General features: G+C 44.0%; 2 protein-coding genes across 3 annotated transcripts in view; both read right to left on the bottom strand.

Annotated features, from left to right (window-relative positions):
* Window positions 1–12,623, bottom strand: part of LOC129706580 (uncharacterized) — a 108,095-nt gene extending 95,472 nt beyond the window's left edge. Inside the window, exons 1-2 of one of the 2 annotated variants that reach the window (XM_055650933.1) lie at window positions 12,461–12,623; window positions 6,964–7,069 (exon numbers count right to left, since the gene is read on the bottom strand). In XM_055650933.1, the coding sequence (XP_055506908.1) occupies window positions 6,964–7,023 (60 nt within the window). In that variant the 5' untranslated portion in view covers window positions 7,024–7,069; window positions 12,461–12,623. The remainder of the gene's footprint in view (window positions 1–6,963; window positions 7,070–12,460) is intronic. The other variant, XM_055650932.1, reaches the window with a different exon arrangement.
* A 219-nt stretch (window positions 12,624–12,842) lies between these two features.
* The window catches only part of LOC129716272 (uncharacterized), a 39,664-nt gene continuing 25,502 nt past the window's right edge, over window positions 12,843–27,004 (bottom strand). The window contains exons 6-9 of the mRNA XM_055666149.1: window positions 24,658–24,801; window positions 21,563–21,638; window positions 13,787–13,928; window positions 12,843–13,008 (exon numbers count right to left, since the gene is read on the bottom strand). Coding sequence (XP_055522124.1) covers window positions 12,843–13,008; window positions 13,787–13,928; window positions 21,563–21,638; window positions 24,658–24,801 — 528 coding nt within the window. The remainder of the gene's footprint in view (window positions 13,009–13,786; window positions 13,929–21,562; window positions 21,639–24,657; window positions 24,802–27,004) is intronic.

Here is a 27,004-nt window from a genome sequence, read left to right as displayed (position 1 = left end):
GTCTATATGGACTTTAGTAAGGCCTTTGACAAGATTCCTCATGGAAGGTTGGTTAAGATGGTTAAACTGTTGGGTATAAATGCCGGAATAGCAAGATAGATTCAACAGTGGCTGAATGGGAGAAGCCAGAGGGTAATGGTGGATGGCTGTTTGTCGGGTTGGAGGCAGGTGACTAGTGGGGTGCCTCGGGGATCTGTGTTTGGTCCTTTGTTGTTTGTCATGTACTTCAATGATCTAGATGAAGGGGTGGTAAATTGGATTTGTAAGTATGCAGATGATACCAAGATAGGGGGTGTTGTGGATAATGAAGAGAATTTCCAAAGTCTACAGAGTGATTTAGGCCATTTGGAAGAATGGGCTGAAAGATGGCAGATGGAGTTTAATGCTGATAAATGTGAGGTGCTACACCTTGGCAGGACAAATCAAAATAGGACGTACATGGTAAATGGTAGGGAATTGAATAATACAGTTGAAGAGAGGGATCTGGGAATAACTGTGCATAGTTCCTTGAAGGTGGAATCTCATATAGATAGGGTGGTAAAGAAAGCTTTTGGTATGCTAGCCTTTATAAATCAGAGCATTGAGTATAGAAGCTGGGATGTAATGTTAAAATTGTACAAGGCATTGGTGAGACCAAATCTGGTGTATGGTGTACAATTTTGGTCGCCCAATTATAGGAAGGATGTCAACAAATTAGAGAGAGTACAGAGGAGATTTACTAGAATGTTGCCTGGGTTTCAACAACAAAGTTACAGAGATAGGTTGAATAAGTTAGGTCTTTAGAGCGCAGAAGGTTAAGGGGGGGACTTGATAGAGGTCTTTAAAATGATGAGAGGGATAGACAGAGTTGATGTGGACAAGCTTTTCCCTTTGAGAATAGGGAAGATTCAAACGAGAGGACATGACTTCAGAATTAAGGGACAGACGTTTAGGGGTAACATGATGGGGAACTTCTTTACTCAGAGAGTGGTAGCGGGGTGGAATGAGCTTCCAGTGGAAGTGGTGGAGGCAGGTTCGTTGGTATCATTTAAAAATAAATTGGATAGGCATATGGATGAGAAGGGAATGGAGGGTTATGGTATGAGTGCAGGCAGGTGGGACTAAGGGGAAAAAAAGTTGTTCGGCACGGACTTGTAGGGCCGAAATGGCCTGTTTCCGTGCTGTAATTGTTAGTTGTTATATGGTTATATGAATAGCCATGAGTCAACTGCCAGCCCACCAGCCGTGAGTGAGCTGCCAGCACATCAGGCTTGAGGGACTGAGCTGCCACCCCAAGAACCTATACCAGAAAGCCCCCCCACTGCCCACCAATATTGGAATTGGTGGAGAGGTGGAATATTACATCGGGGGACTCCCGTGTGAACATGGGACCCAATGGTTCCCACTTAGTCTAGTAACTTCATACAGATAAATCAATTGAAAAACAAAATTATCAGCAAGGTGAGCATTACCTTTATTCCTTGGAAACGTTATTGTTTTGATGTAATTAGGAGGCAGCCGTAGGCTCCCAGGGTCCTCGCTGCCTAGCGACCATAAAGCAAAGCGCGGGATTGGTCAATTTGCGCCCGACCTCAATGTCAAACATGCATTGATTGGGCAATTACTACTCGGAAAATTTGAGGTTTTCCTCATATTTAAAAAAAATATGCAGGTTTTGGTCTTGACGAGTTTCAGGTATGATTTATGTAATAATTTTACACAATTTGTTAAAAAGTCAGGTAGTTTCGTGAGTTGGGTCACGAACTTGAATGAAAAAGCTCCTCGGTCCACAGCCTAATAAGTTTGAGACACCTTGAATGAAGACCAACCATCACGTACATCGCTACACTTTTCATAGGCTCACGCAAATGTAGCTGCAATGTGATGAATCTGTGGATGACTATCTCACAAAGATGAAGAACATTGCATCGAAATGTAAGTTCACAGATCCGCAAGAGATAAATGACAGACTACTTGACCAATTCATATGGGGTACATTCCACAGAGGTCCAGAAATCTCTCGTAGGAAGGGATGAGCAATTGATTCTCCAAGATGCCATTGATGTAGCACGAGGACATAGTGCAACAAACAAGCAATTGTCTCTAATGTGTCTTACAGGCAGGAAAGTAGATGCAGTGAAGGCATATACACAGTATAGATCCAAACATACAAGGTCTGAGAAGATGTCCCAACCCCCAACCAAAACAAAACCAAAAATATGCAGGAATTGTGACAGATCACGTGTTCAGTGATAAAACCTCCCAGCCGTTAGAACCACTTATAGGAAATGTGGAAAACAGAACCACTGGTAGTCAGTCTGCAGAGCTGGATACAAATCACAGCAAATGAAGAAAGAGTAAAATGGGCACTCACAAGAACAATATGAAGAGGAATTAATTCAGCTATACGTAGGGGTCATTCAAATTCATAACCTGGATGATAAGTATAAGCGTAAAGCTATTTTTATAGAAGTCTGCATTCTGAGGAACTATATGAAGATCAACTTGAGATACAAGCTGGATACCGGTGCACAAAACAACATCTTGGCTCTCCACATCTTCAGACAGGTGTATCCTGACTAAGTCGACAAGAGAGGGATGCCAAGTCTAGATGCTCCACACAAGAACAAAACAATCCTAAATGTTTATAGAGGTACAAACATAAGGCACCTAGGAATGATTGTGATCATTTGCATTCATGACAAGTAAGTGAACTGTACCTTCTTTGTGACTGATGCAGATGGGCCAGCATTCCTGGGACTGCAAGCCTGCCAGGACTTAAACTTTATATTCCTGCACTGTGAGATCACTGGTACTTCTCAGAATTAAATTTTATGCTCACTCTCTGCTCCCCGAATTAAAGAGAACACACCTCTTAGTGAGCGACCTACCTGCTGGGCTTGTATACTCTGGAATTTAGAAGGATGAGAGGGTATCTTATTGAAACATATAAGATTGTTAAGGGTTTGGACACGCTAGATACAGGAAACATGTTCCCGATGTTGGAGGAGTCCAGAACCAGGGGCCACAGTTTAAGAATAACAGTTAAGCCATTGCGAATGGAGATGAGGAAAAACATTTTCACACAGAGAGTTGTGAATCTGTGGAATTATCTGCCTCAGAAGGCAGTGGAGGCTAATTCTTTGTATGCTTTCAAGAGAGAGTTGGATAGAGCTCTTAAAGATAGCAGAGTCAAGGGATATGGGGAAAAGGCAGGAACACGGTACTGTGGATGATCAGCCAAGATCACAGTGAATGATGGTGCTGGCTAGAAGGGCCAAATGGCCTACTCCTGCACCTATTGTCTATTGAAACAAGTGTGATCTCATGGCAATGTATCCAGATTGCTTTGATGACACCATCAGTTGCTTTGAGGACTATGAGTACCACATTACTCTAGATCCAGCAGTGAAACCAGATATACAACCTGCACGCAGAATTACACTCGAACTGAAATATAAACTCAAAATTTAGTTGGAGACAATGGAAAAGAAAGGAATTATTGTCAAAGTTAACAAACCAACAGACTTGGTCCGTTGGAGGTCAACCATCGTAGTGAAGGAAAAGGCCAATGCCTTGATCCTCGTGATGTTAACATAGCCTTAAATAGAGATCATTACCCTACCATGTCAGCCAACCATGTCATCTCTGGGTGCCCGCTCTACCACCCACCAAATGGAGCTCAGGGCCTGGCAGACATTGACGCAGAGACAACAACCTGGCTACTCTACACCCGGCTTGAGATCTAACTATTCCTTTGGTTTATGTTTCATTCGCAAGAAGAAGATTACCCTACACCAACACTTGCAGAAAAAACTCCTTCATTTGCTCGAGCCAAGGTGTTCACCAAGTTGAATACAAGGAATGGATATTGGAATATTAACATTGACGAAGAGCTCACTACTTTCAATACTCCTTTTGGAAGATACCGATTCCACACCTTCCTTTTGGTCTTCGAGTAAGCCATGATGTCTTCCAACAGAAAATAGACAAAACCTATCAGGAGCAGTTGGAATAGTGGATGAGATCCAAGTCTTTGGACAAGATGACAAAGTCCTTGACAACAACCTCCATGAGGCAATGGAGAAAACCAGAAGGTCTGACATAAAATTGAATTCTGAGAAGTGCATCGTTAAAATATCAGAATGTCAATTCTTTGGTTTGAATTATACCACAGAGGGAATAAAACCAAGTGAGGATAAGGTGAGGGTCATTAGTGAAATGAAGGCACCAACTGACAAGAAAGAACTCTGGAGCTCTCTAGGACTAATACAATCTGTTGGGCAGCACGGTGCGCAGCGGTGGTGTTGCTGCCTTACAGCGAATACAGCGCTGGAGATGCAGGTTCGATCCTGTACGGCGTTTGTACGTTCTCCCCTTGACCTGTGTCGGTTTTCTCCGAGATCTTCGGTTTCCTCCCACACTCCAAAGACGTACAGGTATGTAGGTTAAGTGGCTTGGTAAATGTAAAATTTGTCCCTAGTGGGTATAGGATAGTGTTAATGTGCGGGGATCATTGGGCGGCGCGGACCCGGTGGGTCAAAAGGGCCTGGTTCCGCACTGTATCTCTAAAAAAATACATGGGCTCCATCATCCCCAAACCTGCAGACCACACAGCTAATTTTAGAGATGTTAAAAGAGGATGTTGATTTCCAATGGACTACCTCCCATGAACAAGATTTCAACAGACTCAAACAATTGATCACAAGTGAGACAACGCTGCACTGCTGCACTAGAGGAAAACCTTTCACCCTACAAGTAGACGCATCTCAGAAGGGAGTAGGTGCTGCTCTACAAATTGCATCCGGTTCGAAAGCTCTAACACCAGCCAAAACAAGATACAGCAATATCGAAAGGGAACTCCTGGCTGTGGTCTACGGATGTGAAAAGTTTCACACCTACTTGTACGGAAGGAAATTTGAAATTGAGATTGACCATCGTCTGCTGGAACAGATCAACAAAAATAATCTATGGTCAGCACAAGCCAGACTTCAAAGACTCCTCTTGAGGCTTCAGAACTATGATTTCACCCTGAAGTACAAACCAGGAAAAGGAACTATGGTTGCTTTATCTCGCCTATCACCATATGAGAAGCAAAAGATGGAAGATCTTGATGTCAAAATCCATCTCGTTGTAAATGTGATTCCTAAAAGCCGAGCCAGATCAGAGATGAGACCCGCAGAGATGAGACCCGCAGAGATGAGACCCGAAGAGACGAGAGATGAGACCCGCAGAGATGAGATCCGCAGAGATGAGGAGTTGCAGCTCCTCACTCAACAAGTGATTCAAGGATAGCATGAGTAAATCAAACAAGTCCATTCAGAAATAAGATGATATCTCTGTAGAAGATGGTATATTGCTAGCTGGTTCAAGAATCATTGTGCCAAACTCAATGCAGCAAGAACTTATCCAGACAATCCATGATGGCCACATGGGAATGGAAAAATGCAAACTGAGGGCAAAAATCTGCTGTCTGGGTGAACATTTGCAAAGAAGTAGAAAATATGCTGTCTGAATGTGCTGTATGCCAAAAATATAGGAACACACAACAGAAAGAAGAAATTATACCCAGTGAGACTCCACCAAGGCCATGGCACACCTTGGGTATGAATTTGTTCACCTATAACCAAGAATGGAACCTGATTGTAGCATGCTACTATTCAAAATTTCCATTCATCAGAAAGATGAAAGACCTGAGGGCATCATCAATGTCTACAGAAATACGGATCCCGTTTGCTGAGCAAGGGATACCTCAGAAGGTGATTTGTGATAATGGGACCCAGTTTGTCTTGAAAGAATTCAAGGAGTTAGCAGAAAAATACGGGTTCGTCATCACCACTTCATCACTGCACTATCCGAGGGGACGGGTTCATAAAAAGACAGGTCCAAACAATGAAGAAAATGCCGAGAGACAAAGGAAGATCCCAATCTTGCCTTGTTGTCCCTCAGAGCAACACCACTGAGAGCTGACATGAAGTTACCAGCAGAGCTACTGAATGGCAGAAAGTATAAAATAACCCTGCCAAGCAAAATACCTCCTCCATAACAACAACGGACTGATGCTCAAACTGAAGGAAGTCAGTATTTCAACAGATATGCCAGAACATTGCCTGAACTGCTGAGAGGCAAACACGTTCATGTCCAGGATCCTGTTCTGAAAATATGGACACCTGCAAAAGTTGTGGGGCAAGCTGAGACTCCCAGATCATACGTATTTGAGACGCCGAGACTGGGACGCAGTTAAGAAGAAACAGGGGTCACATCCGACCAACGCCTGATCTGGTGAACCAGAAAAGTTTGCCATCAATACCATCAATACCCACCACATCTACTGCTACATCAACAACATGAAGTACAACACTAATATCGCCACAAAACACACAATCTGTAATATCATCAGATGTCGAGACAAATGAGTTGAAAGAAGAAGAACACGAGCTGACATTAATACCAAATCTACAAGAACCAGAAAGAACATAAAATCACCAGACAGATACTGTGATCCAGATTACAAATAAAGGCAGAGTAAACAAAGCAAAACTGATACACAGAATTGAACGAACAGAACTGTTATGTCTTACAACTGTTGTGTTTTACACTGATTGTTATAAATGTAAACATTTTTTTAAGAAGGGGAGATGTTATATTGTTACAATTGAAACTGGGCAAATTAAGTGCATGACATAGTTAAGTCATGTGATCTAAATAGTGATAACTGTTGCAGAATAAGAAGCCTGTAGAACACTGTGCTAGTAAAAGAGAACAATGACACAAAGTGCTGTCTCCGTCCTTTATCTTGAAGATGGGCCTCAAAGCAACATAAAACTTAATACACAATTCAAGTTGAGTTTATTGTCACAATGCACAAATACAGTGAGGTAAAGGTACTTGCATTTGTAACCAAAAAAAACAGATTAATGTTCTTCTCCTTTTCTGTACTATATATTCTGCAGTGTGTACAAAAACACAAAACTTAAGACTTACAAAACGTTTGAGATCCTTGCATTTCATGTTGACAACTCCACGCAATAGAGTGTAAATCATTCCCAACTTTTCAATTACATGTTCTCTTCTTCTGGTAAATATGTTGCTTTATAAAAATAAGAAAAAAATTAATGTGGTTAACAGTCGGTTGGTGCCACTTGCACACCAATTCAGTTAAGATATAGCAATCCCTAAATGGCCAAGAGCGAGGAGGGGGACCCAGCAGGGGGCTGTCGAGAACTGATGGGGGGGGGGGGGGGGGGGGGGGGGGGGGGGTGGGGGGTGGGGGGGGGCGGGGTGGGGGGGGGGGGGGGGGGGGGGGGGGGGGGGGGGGGGGGGGGGGGGGGGGGGGGGGGGGGGGGGGGGGGGGGGGGGGGGGGGGGGGGGGGGGGGGGGGGGGGGGGGGGGGGCTTTCGAGAACGTGCTGTGGCAATTTTGGTTCGCCGCTGCAAGAAGATAAGACAGTTCAATTAAATTCTTTGTGACTTTTTCAGCGCCAGAAACGTGGCAATTCTTTGTGTACTGCCAAGGTGAAGTCTGCTGTATTTTACCAGATTGTATGCAAAAAAAAAGAATTTCACTGCAGCAAGGTACACGTGACAATAAAGTATCATTCAATCATTAATTGAATAATGTTCTGTTAATAGAGTCTAATCAGGGAAAAGTCCAGAATTTAGTTTAAATTTTACTCATCTTAGATAGAAGGGTTGAAGAGAATCTACAAATACTGGGGGAAAGGTAGATAAGGATAAGCAGCACACGTTGTCTACTTTCAAGATCTGCACCCAGAGTATTTATTTGACCATTTTGTATTTTTTTCCCTCTTTTTCCAGCATCTGGACATCACTGGCAGAGCCAGAATTTATTGCCCATCTCCAACTGCTTTGGAAACGTTGTTGGTAGGCTCCCTTCTTGAAACACTTGTCCTTCTGGTGAAAGTACTCCCACAATGATTTTGAGGAAAGAGATTCAGAATTTAGACCACTGACGATGAAGGATGTTTATTTATTTCCACATCAGGATGGTGTAATACTCTGTGGGGAACCAGAAGTTGTTGGTGTTCCTATACATTTGCGGCCTTTATCCACCTTGGAAGTAGAGGTTATAGATTTGGAATATTCCAGTGGAATAATTTAGGTGAGTAATGCAAGTGTATTTCATAAATGGTGCACATTGCTTACAGGTATTAGGAGGAAATGAATGTTGAAGATGCCTGTCCAGAAAGCAGTTGTGTTTCTTGACAGTTATTGGAGCTGCACCCTTCCAGGCAAAAGTTACGCTCCTGGCTTGCGCCTTATATATTGGAAATGCTTTTGGATGTGAGGAGATAAGTCTGATCCCACTAAATAACCGATTTTTAACATGCTCTTGTACTTATATGGCTAGTCTTGCCGAGTTTCTATTCAGGATGTTAATAGTATGGAAGTCAGCAAAGATAACGGTCCCACATAGGAGATTAGTGGGCAAAATTAGGGCACATGCTATTGGGGGTAGAGTGCTGACATGGATAGAATATTGGTTGGCAGACAGGAAACAAAGAGTAGGAATTAACATGTCCCTTTCAGAATGGCAGGCAATGACTAGTGGGATACCGCAAGGCTCAGTGCTGGGATCGGAGCAATTTACAATATACAGGTGCACAACCTTTTATCCGAAAGCCTTGGGACCAGACACTTTTCGTAATTCAGAATTTTTCGGCTTTCGGAATGGAAGATTTTTAGCGTAGATTTTAACGGCTGGCTCAGTGGTAGAGTACTCGGCTCATATCCGCAAGGTCGCAAGTTTGCGCCTCGATCCCGGCAGTTACTCGATCGCGAGTTTGAGTCTTCAATGTAGTTTTTTCTTGCAGAATAGGAGAGAATAGGGAGGGTTAGGCTGGGATCATTCTCTGCGAGATAATCTTAGTGCGGGAGACAAGTGTAGGAGAGGTGTACTGACTGTGTGGGCAGAACTTTGGAAGTGATTGCCCACCATTCTCAAAAGCCGCTGTGTCTCCCTGTCCCTCCAACTCCAGAGGAATCCGCTCCCCGATGGGCCGCTACGGCGACAAGTGGCAGTTCGCCCACAGCCCGAGCTGCGCCCCCTCATCCGCAACCCGGGTTCCTCTGGAGTTGGAGCGTGGCTGGGCTAGAGTTGTTGCTGGCTGTGAGTCTCTGCGATCTCCGTGCTTGCAGTGGGCCTGGGGGTCGGTGTCCCGATGAGGGGGCGCAGCTCGGGCTGTGGGCGAACTGCCACTTGTCGCTGTAGCGGCGCATCGGGGAGCGGCTTCTGGTGGTCCTGACGTCTCTCAGCTCCTGTCCAGGGGGATGGCCGGAGACGTCAGGACCAACAGCAACCCGCTCCCCGATGCGCCGCTACAGCGACAAGTGGCAGTTCGCCCACAGCCCGAGCTGCGCCCCCTCATCCGCAACCCGGGTTCCTCTGGAGTTGGAGCGGGGCTGGGCTAGAGTTGCTGCTGGCTGTGAGTCTCTGGGATCTCCGTGCTTGCAGTCGGTGTCCCGTTGGTCCTGACGTCTCCGGTCACCCCTCTGGACTGGAGCTGAGACTGGGAACTGTACCACCCTTGCCCCCTCCCTCTGCAACTGCAAACAACCCCACAGTTACCAGTCTCAGCTCCTGTACAGGGGGGTGGCCGGAGACGTCACAGCCCGAGCTGCGCCCCCTCATCCGCAACCTCAAGACCAAGACGCACCTTGCACACCATCAGCTTCTGTCCCTACGGGGACAGCAGAGAGCGTGTTCCTCTGGAGTTGGAGCGGGGCTGGGCTGCTACTGGCTGTGGGTCTCTGGGATCTCCGTGCTTGCAGTGGGCCTGGGGGCCGGAGTCCCGTTGGTCCTGACGTCTCCGGTGATTGGCACTAGCTCCGACATGAAGACAGTGCAAAACTCCCGCGCCGGTGCAATGGGCGGGGAGCTGGAGAGGGGAGGGAAGGGGTCACACACATGGCCGGGAAGCAGAGGGGTGTAGGTGGGGTGAAACTTAAGGGAGCGACAATTTGCTGCTGCCTGCCCGCTGAGTTAAAAAGTTCTCATGCAAGACTCACGATACACTGTGTATCGAGAGTCTACCGTGGGAACTTTTTAACTCAGCTGGCAGGCAGCAGCATATTGTCAATTATTAACCCTCCCGCGCAATATACCCTCACCTTCTCTTTTATGAATGGGGATTTAGTTCCCCTTTCTTCGAGGACCAACCGGAGGTTCCGCTGTCACCTCTGCGGGCCGCCCTCGGTGAACGTTTTCAAGGACCTTTCTTCAAGGACTGAAAAAATGTCGCTATTCGGAGGTTTTCGTTATTTGGAACTTCGGATAAAAGGTTGTGCACCTGTACATCAATGATTTGTAACATTACAAATTTTCAGATGACACAAAGCTGGGTGGCAGTGTGAACTGTGAGGAGGATGCTATGAAAATGCAGTGTGACTTGGACAGGTTGGGGGAGTGGGCAGATGCATGGCAGATGAAGTTCAATGTGGATAAATGTGATGTTATCCACTTTGGTAGCAAAAACAGGAAGGTAGATTACTATCTAAATGGCCCAAGTTGGGAAAAGGGGAAGTACAACAGGATCTGGGGGTCCTTGTTCATCAGTCTATGAAAGTAAGCATGCAGGTACAGCAGGCAGTGATGTTGGCCTTTATAACAAGAGGAGTCGAGTATAGGAGCAAAGAGGTCCTTCTGCAGTTGTACAAAGCCCTAGTGAGACCACACCTGGAGTATTGTGTGCAGTTTTGGTCCCCTAATTTGAGGAAGGACATTCTTGCTATTGCGGGAGTGTAACGTAGGTTTACAAGGTTAATTCCCGGGATGGCGGGACTGTCATATGCTGAGAGAATGGAGCGGCTGGGCTTGTACACATGGAGTTTAGAAGGATGAGAGGGTTTCTTATTGAAACATATAAGATTGTGACGGGTTTGGACACGCTAGATGCAGGAAACGTGTTCTCAATGTTGGGGGAGTCCAGAACCAGGGGCCACAGTTTAAGAATAAGGGGTAAGCCATTTAGAACGCAGACGAGAAAACGCTTTTTTCACAGAGTTGTGAGTCTGTGGAACTCTCTGCCTCAGAGGGTAGTGGAGGCCGATTCTCTGGATACTTTCAAGAGAGAGCTAGATAAGGCTCTTAAATATATCTCAAATATTGCACACCTTCAGTTGATGAATTGGTATTCTTCCATATTGAATGTATTTTGTTAGAATAATTATGGTATTAGACTCGTGGACAAATTGTATAGTTTCAGAAGAGATTTAGTAGCTCATATCTGGGCCTCCACAAACAGCATTAGCAAAAGTGTTTTTTATCGCAAAGTCTCGGATTAACGCTGCGGGTCAGGCAGCATCGCTGGAAAAAATGGATTGGTGAAGTTTCATGTCGGGACTCTTCTTCAGACTGATTGTATTAGAGATATTACAGCTGGAAAAGAGGTAGTAACAGAACAAAACTGTGCAAGTGACAGGTGGACACAGGTGAGAGATGGTTAATTAACAGATGGGTGGACAAAGGGTAAAGATGAAAAGGAGACAAAAGGGTGACAGAAAAGGAGAGCAGTGAATGTAAAACCAAAGGAATATTGGAAGGAGACATTGGAAGGAATATGGGGTGGGAAGAAATGGATGCACATACCACAGCACAATGGCACCGCAGTAGAGTGTGGTTTCCTCCCACATTACAAAGACGTGCAGGTTTGTAGATTAATTGGCTTCTGTCCCTAGTGTGTAGGATAGAACTAGTGTATGGGAAATCGTTGGTATTTCTAAACTAAAATCAAGTGAGGGAGGGGCATAGGAAAGAGTGGGGGGGGGGGGGGGGGGGGGGTTGGGAAGGGGTGATGGGGAGATTAGGGCATATGGAAGAGAGAGGGGGGGCTGTTACCTAAAATTGGAGAATTCAATGTTCCTACCATAGAATATGAGGTGTTGTTCCTCCAGTTTGCATACGGCCTCACTCTGGTAATGGAGGAGATCCAGAACAGAAAGAGTGGTATGGGAAATGGAAAGTAAATTAAAATGGTTAGCAACCAGGAGATCCAGCTGGCTTTGACAGGCCGAGCAAAGTGTTTGGCAAAATGTTTGCCTAGTCTACGCTTGGTTTCACCGATGTAAAGCAGGCCACATTGGCAGTTCCAAATGCAGTAGGTGAGATTAGAGGAGGTGCAGGTGCACCTCTGTCTCACCTGTAAGGGCTGCTAAAGTCACTAGGGGAAGATCAGGGTTCACAAATTCCTTCCCACCCCCACCATCTTTCCCGAGGTAGTTTCCCTTGCAACCACCTCTTACTTTACCTCCTCACTCACCTTCCTCCAGGGACAGCAACCACCTTAGCAGCTGACTGAACAGTAGAATGTAGACAGCTTCACCATAGTCATTTGCTGGTGTTTGGTTTGGGAGGAACAGAGTAAACTTTAAAAAGACAGATCTCCCATTCACTATATTCATACAATGTTTCTGTGACTTTGTGATCAAACTCTATTAATATATGTAAATAATTTGTTTCATACTTTAGTTGATCTTCATCATCCAAATCCTTGGGGATAACTTGTAGTAAAGGGCCACATTCCTTATTTCTTTTCACAGCTGTCTTTTTCAATTGAACAAATGAAACTGACTCATCTAATATTTTTCTTTGTGAAAAACGACGTGCTACAAAATAAATGATAAATTACTTTAGTTCAAGATATCATCATTACCGTATATATGTTGTAGGCTCAAATGCCTTTTGAGACATTTCAACAAAAAAAATTATAGTAGCAAGCATAAGGCATAAAATTCCTCTAGCTTAATCCACCTAACAATAAGGGGTGGATTTCTGACCAGTTGTTTCAACCTCACCAATCTTAACAAACTGCCAACATGGTGATTTATACCCCTGTTCAATGTTTCTCATGTCACACTGGTCTCATTGGTGATGCAAGAGGTCACGTAACAAGTTCTCATGTGCATGATGGTGCCACCTTTGAAAGATACCATGAAAATAAATGTTTTTTCATTTTCACAAGCAACCACTGAAACTGCTGACAATTGTACTAACAGATCACTGTTCCTAGGTCTGGCACCAAGACAAACTGAGGTGCAGTGATTTTGATAGGGTGTATTCCTATGTAAACAGAGATGTGAGTAAAAATAATGTGTATACATCACTGTGTAGAAGAGATGGGGACTATTAGGGGGCCATCCCATGGAAGAGAGGAGAGGGGATGGCTGTTACCTAAAATTGGAGAATTCAATGTTCCTACCATAGAATATGAGGTGTGTTCCTCCAGTTTTGCATACGGCCTCACTCTGGTAATGGGAGATCCAGAACAGAAAGAGTGGTATGGGAAATGGAAAGTAAATTAAAATGGTTAGCAAGAGATCCAGCTGGCTTTGACAGGCCGAGCAAAGTGTTTGGCAAAATGTTTGCCTAGTCTACGCTTGGTTTCACCGATGTAAAGCAGGCCACATTGGCAGTTCCTAATGCAGTAGGTGAGATTAGAGGAGGTGCAGGTGCACCTCTGTCTCACCTGTAAGGGCTGCTAAAGTCACTAGGGGAAGATCAGGGTTCACAAATTCCTTCCCACCCCCACCATCTTTCCCGAGGTAGTTTCCCTTGCAACCACCTCTTACTTTACCTCCTCACTCACCTTCCTCCAGGGACAGCAACCACCTTAGCAGCTGACTGAACAGTAGAATGTAGACAGCTTCACCATAGTCATTTGCTGGTGTTTGGTTTGGGAGGAACAGAGTAAACTTTAAAAAGACAGATCTCCCATTCACTATATTCATACAATGTTTCTGTGACTTTGTGATCAAACTCTATTAATATATGTAAATAATTTGTTTCATACTTTAGTTGATCTTCATCATCCAAATCCTTGGGGATAACTTGTAGTAAAGGGCCACATTCCTTATTTCTTTTCACAGCTGTCTTTTTCAATTGAACAAATGAAACTGACTCATCTAATATTTTTCTTTGTGAAAAACGACGTGCTACAAAATAAATGATAAATTACTTTAGTTCAAGATATCATCATTACCGTATATATGTTGTAGGCTCAAATGCCTTTTGAGACATTTCAACAAAAAAAATTATAGTAGCAAGCATAAGGCATAAAATTCCTCTAGCTTAATCCACCTAACAATAAGGGGTGGATTTCTGACCAGTTGTTTCAACCTCACCAATCTTAACAAACTGCCAACATGGTGATTTATACCCCTGTTCAATGTTTCTCATGTCACACTGGTCTCATTGGTGATGCAAGAGGTCACGTAACAAGTTCTCATGTGCATGATGGTGCCACCTTTGAAAGATACCATGAAAATAAATGTTTTTTTCATTTTCACAAGCAACCACTGAAACTGCTGACAATTGTACTAACAGATCACTGTTCCTAGGTCTGGCACCAAGATAAACTGAGGTGCAGTGATTTTGATAGGGTGTATTCCTATGTAAACAGAGATGTGAGTAAAAATAATGTGTATACATCACTGTGTAGAAGAGAACTAAATAACTTCAATAAAAATATTTGTAAAAATCTAGGCACTTAAGTGGGCGCCACAGTGACGCAGCGGTAGAGTTGCTGCCTTTACAGTGCCAGATACCCGGGTTGGATCCTGACCACGGGTGCAGTCTGTACAGAGTTTGTACGTTCTGCCTGTGACCGTGTGGGTTTTCTCTGGCTACTTTGGTTTCCTCCCACACTCCAAAGATGTGCAGGCTTGTTGGTTAATTCTCTTCTGCAAATTGTAAATTGTTCCTAGTGTGTAGGATAGTGCTAGTGTAAGGGGTGACCACTGTCGACGCAGACTCGGTGGGCCAAAGGCCCTGTTTTAATGCTGTATCTCTATAGTCTAAAGTGCTCACATTGTTTGATTAAATGCAAATATGATAAAAGCCAATAGAAAAGCAAAAATTACAGTCTGTTGAATAGGAAATGTAAAAAAATACATCACAGTCACTATTACATTCACATTCAATACTTTTTATTACTAGTTAATCTTGATTTTTTTGGTCATTATTATTTCTGGTGTGTTATATCCTTGTTGTTAAGTTTTGTAACTGTAATTAAGGTGTCTATTAAAATTCGCAGGAAATGGATTTCACCTTAATGGATTGGAGAGTTGCATTTGTGATTCATCTTTTTAAAAAGTCAGCAAGGTAATTAAATTGCATTGCAGTCATGTGAATCTTGATTATAAGTATCATTATGAGATACAGCACAGAAACTGGCTTTTTGGTCCAGTGAATCCATGCCAAATATTACGCATTCATATTTGTACTAATAATACCTAACAATTTTTATTCTTCTGATGTTTACAACTTTCACTCAAATTCTACCACTCATCTACAGACCACTCTACCTCGTCCTGATTTTGATTTTACTATAGTGAGACTACACCAGTAGTATTGAATGCTGCACACCACATGCAAACATAACAGATACAAATGAATCTCTCCAAGGATTTGACTCGCTTGTGCTGAAGATGATTTATGCACGGCACTTCTGTGGTGTAAATATTCTTGCCACTTATCAATCAATGAATGTTGCCTTGGTCTAACATGGTTGCATGCAGGCACTGACTGCGTCATTCGCTGAAGAGTTGTAAATGGAATTGAAAATTGTGCAAAAATCAGTGAATTACCCCGCTTCTGATCAAATGATAGAAGGTCATTGATGAAGCATTACCCCAAAGAATTCCTATAATGATGCCCTGGGGCTGGGATGATTTACAACATTACTACCTTGCTTTTTGCAGGTCATGATTCCACGTGCAGCTGTGTTGCCCAGTGATTTCAGTTGTACTGTGGCTCATTACTGCCACAATCAGCCATTTGCTGCCTTAAAATCAAGGACAGTCACTCTCCCCTCACACTGCAATTCAGCTCTTTGGCATATGTTTGAAGAAAGTTGTGATGAAGTTCAGAATTAAATGATCCAGCTGAAACCCAAACTAGGCATCAGTGTCACAGAGCCATAGAGTGATACAGTGTGGAAACAGGCCCTTCGGCCCAACTTGCCCACTCCGGCCAACATGTCCCAGCTACACTAGTCCTACCTGCCTGTGTTTGGTCCACATCCCTCCAAACTTGTCCTATTCATGAACCTGTCTAACTGTTTCTTGAATGTTGGGGAAGTCCCTGCCTCAACTACATCTTCTGACAACTTATTCCATACACCAACCACCCTTTGTGTGAAAACATTACCCCTCAGATTCCTATTAAATCTTTTCCCCCACATTAAACCTATATCCTCTGGTCCTCGATTTACCTACACTGGGCAAGAGACTCTGTGCATCTATCCGATCTATTCCTCTCATGATTTTATACACCTCAATAAGATCACCCCTCATCCTCCTGTGCTCCAAGGAATAGAGTCCCAGCCTACTCAACCTCTCCCTATAGCTCAGACCCTCTAGCCTAGGCAACAACCTTGTAAATCTTTGCTGTACCCTTTCCAGCTTGCCAACAACTTTCCTATAACATGATGCCCAGAACTGAGCACAATACTCTAAAAAATGCAGCCTCACCAACATCTTATACAACTGCAACATGACCTCCTAACTTCTATACTCAATAGGTACACAAAACATCTATACTCAATACTCTGACTGATGAAGGCCAATGTACCAAACGCCTTTTTGACCACCCTATCTACTTGCGACTCCACCTTTAAGGAACCATACACCTGCACTCGTAGATCCCTCTGGTCTACGACACTCCCCACAGGCCTACCATTCACTGTGTAAATCCTCACATTTCTCTGTATTAAAATTCATCAACCATTCCTGCAATTTTTCATAACCAGCTACACTATCTGCAAAACCACCGACTTTTGTATCATTGAGCCAGTTGTTGGCCCCTTGATAGCACTGTTCAAGATGCTTTCTATCATTTTGCTTATGCAGGTTGCCAAATTGTGGAAGTAAGATATATGGGGAGAAGGAATAGGTCACTGACATTCAACCTGCTACGTCATTTAATAACATCGTGACTGATCTGATTATCACCTCAATTTACATTCCCTTCTACCTGCAACAATCTTTCACCCTTGCTTATGAAATATCCTACCTCTGCCTTAAAATATTCAAATTCTGCTTTCATCACCATTTGAGGAAAAGAATTCCAAAGACCCATGACCAGCTAAGAGAAAATTATGTGTCTCACATCTGCCTTAAATAGGTGATCCATTATTTTAAAACACCAACCCCCAGCTCCAAGCCTTAGGATCTTACATGTTTCAATAAGCGAGTTTGGTATTCCGACTGTGCATGCCCAGGTCATAGGTCAATAGAAAATAGACAATAGGTGCAGGAGAAGGCCATTTGGCCCTTCGAGCCAGCACCGCCATTCAATGTGATCATGGCTGATCATTCCCAATCAGTTACCCCATTCCCCTGACTCTTCTCCCCTATCTCCCCTTAACTCCAGCCAGAGTTTTAAGAATGCAAGCCCTATCTTAATTCTCTCAAATTCTTAAAAGCATCCAAGAACCCGTCTCCACCACCCAAACGTCTGAGGTCGAGAATGTTTCAAAACACTCAATAAACACACTCTTTGTTGGATGTAAAAAATAAATTTTGGACTGATATATTTGATATATTACCACAACATCGGTAACATGTTTCCTGCCTCTAGCGAATAATAGGAAAAGATACCATTTAAAGATTCAATCTTTTATGTTTCAATGAGTCATTCGCTACTTAACACATTCTCGGAAAAATACAGCTAATGCTAAAAGCTGGATTGCCAACAGCGGACATACCGGACAATACAGATGTACATTTCTTCGTAGTCTTAAAGGATCGAACCCGGGTGGAATCATGTGATGCAGCGGTGCCGTGGGATTGCGATTTCAGCTGACGCGGATAGAGCTACATCTCCGAATACAGTTCTAAGGGGCCTTCTCTTCTATTTCTACTTTCCTCTTTCCTCTCTTCCTTTGCTACTGGACCATCACGTTTTCCCTCCTACCATCTAGTTTCCCATTTTTCCCTTTCCCCTGTCCCGGGAGCGGCTGCGGACTTCCTGTCCGGGATGAACCTAGGGTTGTGCTGAAGGATTACGTTAACTGACAGCCTTCTAATAAAATAACAAAAAAAAAAAAGCCAGAGACCCCGTCTGCAGTGAGGCCGAGAATTCCTCCCGCAGGCTGTACAGCCAGCGAGAAGCGTGTCCAATGCAATCTTAATGTTTCAATGAAACTCCAGCTCAACTCTGCCTGTCCCGCCGGGTTAACTGACAGCCCTGGACTGACAAGACACCGGCCTGGAGCCGAGGAGTTAGCGCTTCTTCCAGGACAAGGGGTCACAGCTTAAGGATAAGGGGGAAATCCTTTAAAATCGAGATGAGGAGAACTTTTTTCACACAGAGAGTAGTGAATCCCTGGAACTCTCTGCCACAGAGGGTAGTTGAGGCCAGTTCATTGGCTATATTTAAGAGGGGAGTTAGATGTGGCCCTTGTGGCCAAGGGGATCAGAGGGTATGGAGAGAAGGCAGGTACGGGATACTGAGTTGGATGATCAGCCATGATCATATTGAATGGCGGTGCAGGCTCGAAGGGCCGAATGGCCTACTCCTGCACATAATTTCTATGTTTCTATGTTTCTTCTCCGCGCTGGCTGTAAGCCTGGGCCGCCATTGCAACGGGCCGGTATCCCGTCAGTACAGGGTCATCCCAAACATCTCTGGCTGCCCCCAGACAGGGATGGGACACTCAGGAGGGGACGGGGATGGTCCAGTGGCAATTCAACAGCACTTGCAGCGCCAGAGACCTGGGTTCGATCCTCACTACGAATGAAACACAGGTCTTTATTCATGCAGCAGCACAGCTACCGAGAATATTTATCGCGAGTGACCTTTGACAAATCCCATGATTCCTTGCGTTTTTCAGAATACCGAACTCGCTTATCAAGTCACTTCTCACATTTCTAAACTCCAGTGGATATAAGCTTCACCTGACCAACCTACCTTCATAAGACAACTTGCCCGTTTCAATCAGGAATCTAGCAAATATCTCAACTGCTTTCAATGCATTTATACCAGTTACCTTCTTACAGACTTTTTTGACATGTTATTTGTATACACTTAACTGAAAGGTAAAGTGGAGTTCTGCATGACTCCATGTGATGCAAACATTTGTTTAATTCATCTGCCACCTCCTTTTTATTTCATTGTTAATTCCTCAGGCTCACTTTTTAAAGAATCATTGCTCATTTTTTTAATTTATTTCTGGATTAAAGTGGTTATAGCAATTCTAACTATTTTTTAAAAACAATTCCAACTAAAAACTCTGACATTCATTAATAACATTTGAGAGATGTTGCTGTTTTCATATTCTGTCCAAATTTCTGACCTGCCACCCATATTTGCTCCGTACCATCAACATTTTTAGTTTATCGTCCATAAACCTTCCCTTGGAATTTTTTTTTCTCTTTCCCTTGGAATTTTGTTTTTCTCACTGGGCCTCTGGCAGATAGAACTAACTTGAGGGATACATCTGTTTTACTTTGTGCTTCGCAATCTACTATGACAGACAGATCTGATTCAATGGTGTGTGCAGAAAGACATGCTCAGAACAGTACCTAGCCTACCTAAAATGAAAACAGCATTTACTCTACTGAGTGCTAGTAGCCGAGCCAATGGTTGTGATTGCCAGATACAGTGACGGAGTATCTTCTGCCTCAGATGATGATTGCTCAACAGCCAGAACTGTGAAATTTGAAAGAAGTTAAGGGTTTGGTTATGGTGAGGGATGATGCAAGGGACAAGTGCACATTTAAATCATATGAAAAGAAGCAGAGGTAGATAGAATATAATCAAGTACGGATGTCACAGCATAGTGTAAAGATAGCTGAATGCATCTGACTTGATCTATTGCTGGAGGCAAAGCAATTCAGTAACTCCACAAAAGGCACTCTGAGCTCCTGCTCCTGTGAAAATAAGAGCAATCTTCATATTTTGTGACCATTTAATAAATGGTTATATGGTTATAAATGTACCATTCCACTTGGGAGAAATTATTACTATTTTCGAAAGTTGGATTGTTTTCAAATAGCTATAAAAATTGTTAATACTCACAAAGGTATTACAAAGAAGACCAATAACTTTTGTGGACATTCTTTCTTGAAGTAGGGGCTGGCATAATTCCGTCCACTCAACTTGCGGTTGCGGGGGGGGGGGGGGGGGGGGGGGGGGGGGCTGCCGCGTCACACACACATTAACCACACCCCCCACACACACACACTAACCACCCTCCTTAATATTATATTAATATTATTCATTGGCTCCTTTTACCCCATCCCCGCCCTATCTCGAGGGACAGAGAGAGTGGGGGGTGAGGGAGCAGAGGAAGAAGATAGAGGGGGGAGGGAGATGAGGGGGAGAGGGGAGCGGAGGGGAGTGGAGGGAGGGGGAGATGGGATGGGAGAGGGGGGGGGGGGACAGGGGTGGGGGGGGTGTGGAGAGACGGGGAGAAGGGGGGGTTAGGAGAGGAGGAGGGGGAGGAAAGGGGGAGGAGAGGGGAGGTGGGGGGGGGGGGGTGAGAGGGGGATGGGGAGAGAGAGGGGGGAGGGGAAGATGGGGAGAGAGGTGGGTGAGGGGAAGTTAGAGGAAAGGGGTGAGGGGGGGATTGGGGGTAGGGAGAGTAGAGGGGGGAGGAAGAGTAGTAGGTAGGGGAGAGAGGTGGGGAGAGAGGAGGTGTAGAGGAGGGTAGTGGGGAGAGGGACAACCGAGAGAGGAGCAGAAGGGGGAGAGGGCAGAAGAGGGAGGAGAGGCAAGGAGAGCGGGAGAGGATGGGGAGGACAGAGGTATGGGGGGGGGAGGAGAGATTGATTGGGTTTGGAGGGATGAGGGGTTGGGAGGGGGACGCGAGGAGGGGGAGGAAGAGGGCGAGATGAAGGGGGGAGGAGGAGAGGAGGGAGGGGAAAGAGGAGAGAGGAGAGGTGAGGGGAGAGGGGAGAGGGAGGGGGGAAGAGTTTGAGGGGTTGGGATGATCCCTCCCTCCATAACCTCTGGGGGGGGGAGGAGGGGGAAACTCTCCAGGGGGGACAGCGACGAGGTCCCGGGGGGGGACCTCCCTCCTACTCCCCCTCCCCTCCCCTATCCCCCCCATATCCTCCTCTCACACCCCACCCACTGCCAACCTTCTCCCACTTCCTATCTCTTCCCCACACTCCTCCCTCCCTCTATCCCCCCCATCTTCCCCCACTCTCCCCTCTCCCCCATTTCCCCCCCCCTCTCCACTCCTTACCCCCTCCTCTCCCTCAATCCCCCTACTCTCCCTCTTCACCTCCCCAGGATCTCGTGGGTGTCGCTCCTTTCCCTCCTTGCGTGCCCGGAGCACTTTTGTGGACATTCTTTCTTGAGGTAGGGGCTGGCATAATTCCTCACAAAGCCAGACGTGCAGTAGAAGTACAACAGGTTAAAAATCTCATTGCATTGGGTTCTTTCCCAAACAGCTTGTGTAGTTGATAGCCTCACGAATATCAAACCTACTGTACTGTTCTTGCAATTTTAGAGAATATCTACAATTCACATTGCTTTAACTACTACATTTTAGAAATATAATAGTTTACTTCTAGCACTCATTTTTATGTTGCATGTTTTCTAGCTAAATATATTTTACCTGATTTAGGTCTGTCGTCAATTAATGGCAAGGTTCCACTTTCAAGAAACTTTTTAGAACGGATATACTTTTCATCCTGTACAATGAACATAATGAAAATGTATGAAAACCAAAATAATTGGAGGCAATTTTCACCTTTTGGCTGAAGTAGATCAACTGCACATGATAGAGACTGATCCAAATACATCACAGTATGGCAGCAGCTCTGCCCATAACCCTAAGAAATTACAGGGTTGTGGATGCAGTCCAGTCATCGCATAAAACAGCCCCCCCCCCCCACCACCATCAACTCCATCTACACCATGCTGCCTCGGGAAAACGGCCAATATAATCAAGGATAACTTACATCCTGGACATTCTCTCTTCTCCACTCCTAACTGGCAGAAGATAAAAACGTTTGACAGCATGTACTACCAGATTCAAGATCAACTTCTCAACTTCTTTCCCACTGTTATCAGACACTTAAATGGACCTCTCATACGCTAGGATGAATTTCCCAATCTTCCTTTCTGCTGGTACACAAAAATGCTGGAGAAACGCAGCGGGTGCAGCAGCGTCTATGGAGCGAAGGAAATAGGTGACGTTTCGGGCCAAAACAAGTCCTTTCTGCTGGTTTCTATTGAAGATAGACACAAAGTGCTGAAGTAACTCAGTGGGTCAGGCAGCATCTCTGGAGAAAAGGGATGGGTGGCATTTTGTGTATAGCCTATTTTGATGCTTCTAATTGATTACTTTAGTTCTTTCCTGCTTGCTTTATATTCGTCACACATTTCAACGTCCTAAACCCTACATAGGACCCAAAGTGTTGGAGTAACTCAGCAGGTCAGGCAGCATCTCTGGACATTATGGATTGGTGACTTTTCAGCTAGAGATCCTACTTCAGACTGGTGGGGGGAGAAAGTTAAAAGAGGGGAGAGGCAGAACAAGGTGTGGCAGATAACAGGTGGACGCAGGAGAGATGGGTTTATAATAGGCAGTTGGTTGGCTTTTGTTCAATTATTATCTGCCATGCTTTGTCCTGCCTCTCGCCTCTTCTAGTTCCGTATTGTTTAGTGTATTATTTCCATGTGTACTGAGGTACAGTGAAATGCTTTTGTTTGTGTTTTATCCAGTCAATGAAATGACTGTACGTCTATGAATACAAGCAAGCCGTCCACAGTATACAGATAAAGGATAAAGGGTACAACATTTAGTGCAAGATAAAGTCCAATTAAAGATAGTTTAAAGGTCTCCAATGAGGTAGATTAAGGTCAGGACTGCACTCCAGCTGATGAGAGTCATTCAGTTGCCTGATTATAGCTTGGAAGAAACTGTCCCTGAATCTGGTATGCATTTCAAACTTCTTGTCCTTTTAGAAACATAGAAAATAGGTGCAGGAGTAGGCCATTCGGCCCTTCGAGCCTGCACCGCCATTCAATATGATCATGGCTGATCATCCAACTCAGTATCCTGTTCCTGCCTTCTCTCCATACCCCCCTGATCCTTTTAGCCACAAGGGCCATATCTAACTCCCTCTTAAATATAGCCAATGAACTGGCCTCAACTACCTTCTGCGGCAGAGAATTCCAGAGTTGTGCATATAGCCCTGATTAGAGAGAGGAGAAGAGGGAGTGAGATGGTCCTTGATTATGCTGATAGCCTTGTTGAGACAGAGTGAAGTGTAGATGGACTCGATGGAAGGGAGGTTGGTTTGCATAGAGTCTGGGCTATATGCACAACTCTGCAATTTTCTGCGGTCTTGGTTGGAGTTGTTCCCAAACCAGGAAGTCATGCATCCCGATAAAATGCTTTCTACGCACATTTGTAGAAGTTGGTGAGGGTTGTTTCGAACTTCCTAAGTTTTCTAAAGAAGTAGAGGCATTGGTGTGCTTTCTTAGCCATAGTGTCAATGTAGCTGTTCCAGGACAAATTGCTGGTGATATTTATTCCTGAAAACTTGAAGCTTTATAACTTTCTTCTCTCCCTCCTACAATCAGTCTGGAGAAGGGTCAATACCCAAAACGTCACCAATCCAGAGATACTACCTGACCTGCTTAGTTACTCCAGCACATTGTGTCCTTTTATGCATTAACCAGCATCTGCAGTTCCTTGTTTGTACAATTCTTACATATGCTTCCTTTCTCTTTTTGACCAAACGTACAACCTCTTTAGTCATCCAAGGTTCCCTTACCTTGCCATTCTTATCCTGCCTCCTTACTGGAACAATCCGCTCCTGAACTCTGATCAGCTGCCCTTTAAAGAACTCCCACAGATGCAGACTTACCTGATAACAACTAATGTCCAAAATTCTGAAAATTCTGACTAGAAAGATAAGTAGTATGTAATTATGCTGAACCCTAGAGCTTAAATGCTAGGGAAGCATGATGGGAAAAGAGGTCAACATAATGATGGGAACTTAAGGATGCCAGAAGAGGCATTAAAGAGATTTGTCATGTGTTCAGATCGCATAGCTAAAGTTAAAGTTAAAATAGCTGCAGCAGCTAACAGCTAAAGTTAAAATAAACACTGCCACAGTTGTAAACCAGGCTAAGAGCAATAAAGCTAACCCTGAGATGGGCTATTTATTGCACCCGTTTGTCAGACAAATAGGATGACTTTTTAAAATTAATTCAGGAGAAAGTTAAAGGTTACTCTGAGAGAGAGGAAACGAGGATAAATTATTACAAAGAAGAATTGATAACTGATAAATTATTTCAAAAAGGTAATATTGGCATGTGAACATTGAACTCAGAATATAAGAGGCTGTGAATCTTTGAAATACTTAGGGTTATCTCAGAGTGTTTCCCGGTACATATGGTTAAGGCTTTAAATAAACCGGCTTGTTTGAGAAACTCACCACAGCTCTACGAGATGTTCTTTGTGTCTATTCCTAATTAAGAGGGCAACTGGGCTGCACGTTAAATCTACTGTAGATTCAGAATACAGGTTGAACACAAAATTCCCTCCAACACCAGCTGCTCCCAATACAAAAAATCATAATTTATTATGTTTAGGTAATCATTCTATTTTCTTGACATATACAGTGATTATTAACAGTTCACCAAAGGCGTAGTAAGCTTGCCTGTTTTTATTTTAATGTTTTTTTTAAATCTTACCAATTCCCTCAAGCAAAAAGAAAGGGGTTTCCCGGTGTACATAACTTCATTTATCCATTTATTCTCTTCCAAGTATTTCTGAATGTGGTAAAATCCATTCTGTAGCTTTGACTGTTCAGCTGAAGCAGTTTGACTTTTCTTCACCTACATAGAAAAAATTTAAAAATTGTTAAAGTTAAATTATTTTCCGGCAAACATTAAATCTAGAATATGCCCTGTTTTCTCTATGTTATTTTCCTGTTATTACAAACATCATTCCCCCATTTAAACATTAATTGGGGTGGCGCCATAACAATGTAGGTATGGTTTAAAAAACTTACCTTCAGCGGCGCTGGCAGTTCTGTCACTGGCAGTTCCACTGCGCGGTTCTTTGTGCGCCTTTGGCGGGGGGGGGGAAGGGGGGGGGGGGGGGATTTTAAAATGCCGTTTTCCTCCTGCCTGTGCCTGTCCGAGATATATTTTCTCGGGCTACTACCTGATGCTGAAAAATCGTTCCTGCTGCCGTTCTCGGAAGATTTTTTTTTAAACCGCGGGACAATTTCAGAGCTGGAGTAAAATAAAAAGCGACTTCTAACGCCATCAACGCAGGCAACGGAACGGATCTCACGTACGGGACAAAGCAAGGGGCAGAAAACGCTAGTGGGAGTTGTGTAACAGGCCACCTCCTAACAGTAGTAGCAGAGTTGGAGGATGGGCATCAAAACAGGAAATTAGAAATCCGCTGCAAACCAAAGGTTAAAACAGTTTAATGGGTGGGACTTCAATCCCACATATAGATTGGGTGAAATCAAATTGGCAAGGGTGCTCTGAGGAAGAGGATTTCTTGGAATGTATGCGGGATAGTTTTCTAAACCAACATGAAGAGGAACCAACGAGAGAGCAGGCTATTCTAGAACTGGTAAAGTGAGTAAATGAGGAAAGGGTTAGTTTCAGCAGTCCTTGTTTGTTGGGCATGGCCCCTTGGGCAAGAGGTGAGACCATAATAGGGTTGAGTTTCTTCATAGGATGGAGAGTGACATTGTTAATTTCAGAAACAAGGGTCCCCACGAACTTAAAGAAAGGGTTATGGTAAAATTTTTCTTTGAGGGTATGGTAGCGCGTGAATTGGCCAAGAGGGAGACTGGCAATTTGTGATTCTTAATGGGTTTTGACGGTGGATATGCAAATGGAAGGCATATTTAAAGGCGGCATGGATGAACTACAAACATATTGTTCATCCCAGTTGGCCACAAAAAAATAAATCAGGGGGAAAGGTAAAGCCAGGTGCATCCGTGGAATAACAAGGGAAATCATGGATAGTATCAAAACAAAGAAGAATGAAGCTGTTACAAATTAGCCAGAAAAAACGCGCCTACCCCCGAGGACTGGGGTTAACTGAAATTTCAGGATGATTCCAGCATGAGGAGGACAAAGGGCTTAAATTAGAAAAGGGATAAAATAGATTTTTGAAAACAAAAAAAACTGGCAGGGAAACAGAAAAACTGACTGCAAAAATCTTTTGTACTATTATGTGAAGAGGAAAAAAGATTAGTTTAAAAACAAATGTTGGTCCCCTTGTCAGTCCCTTGCCGTCAGAAACGGTGCATTAGTTGTTTATGGGGAAAACAAGGACAACATGGCAGAGAACCAATTGAAATAATTACTTTGGTTTCTGTCTCCACTAAGGAAGACATCAAATAATCCGCGCCGGAAATAGCAGGGGGACCGTTGGGTCAAATGATGAGATGGAGGAAGCTGAGTGATGAAATTCCAGTTTAGGCCGGGGGCGACAAGTGGTGTTGTTTAGGTAAATTGACATGGATGTCCGAAGGACTCGTATAAATCCCCCAGGGCCAGCAGATAGGCCTGCCATCCCCAGATTAAGGTAAGGAAGTAGCCCCCGAAACTAATGGATGCAATAGTTGAATAATTTGTTTTTCATAACTCTTTTAGATTTCTGGAGTTTAGGTTTTTTTCCTTGAGGATTGGAGGGTAGCTAATGTGTAACCCCACTTTTTTTTAAAAAGGGAGGGAGAGAGAAAAAACGGGGAATTTACAGACCAGTTTAGGTCTAAACCGCCGGAAAGTGTGCGAAAATGCCAGAATCAATCGTTATTAAAATGGGATAGTAAGCACTTGGAAAGTGGTTGAAATCCATTGGACATAGGTTCCAGCAAAAATTATGTTTTATGAACGGTAAATCATGTTCTGACGACATTCTTTATAGAAATAATTTTTCGAGAAGAGTAACTAGTAGAGTGGATAAGGAGAAACCCGTTGGATGTTGTTGTTATAGAATCTGGACCCCCTTTTTCCAGAAGGCTTTCGACCAAGGTCCACATAAGAGAATTTATAAGTATACAAACTT

The sequence above is a fragment of the Leucoraja erinacea genome, chromosome 2, assembly GCF_028641065.1.
Source record: "Leucoraja erinacea ecotype New England chromosome 2, Leri_hhj_1, whole genome shotgun sequence".
Taxonomy (NCBI): domain Eukaryota; kingdom Metazoa; phylum Chordata; class Chondrichthyes; order Rajiformes; family Rajidae; genus Leucoraja; species Leucoraja erinaceus.
Note: the sequence above shows the minus strand (reverse complement) of the source record. Positions and strands in the feature narration are given on the sequence as shown.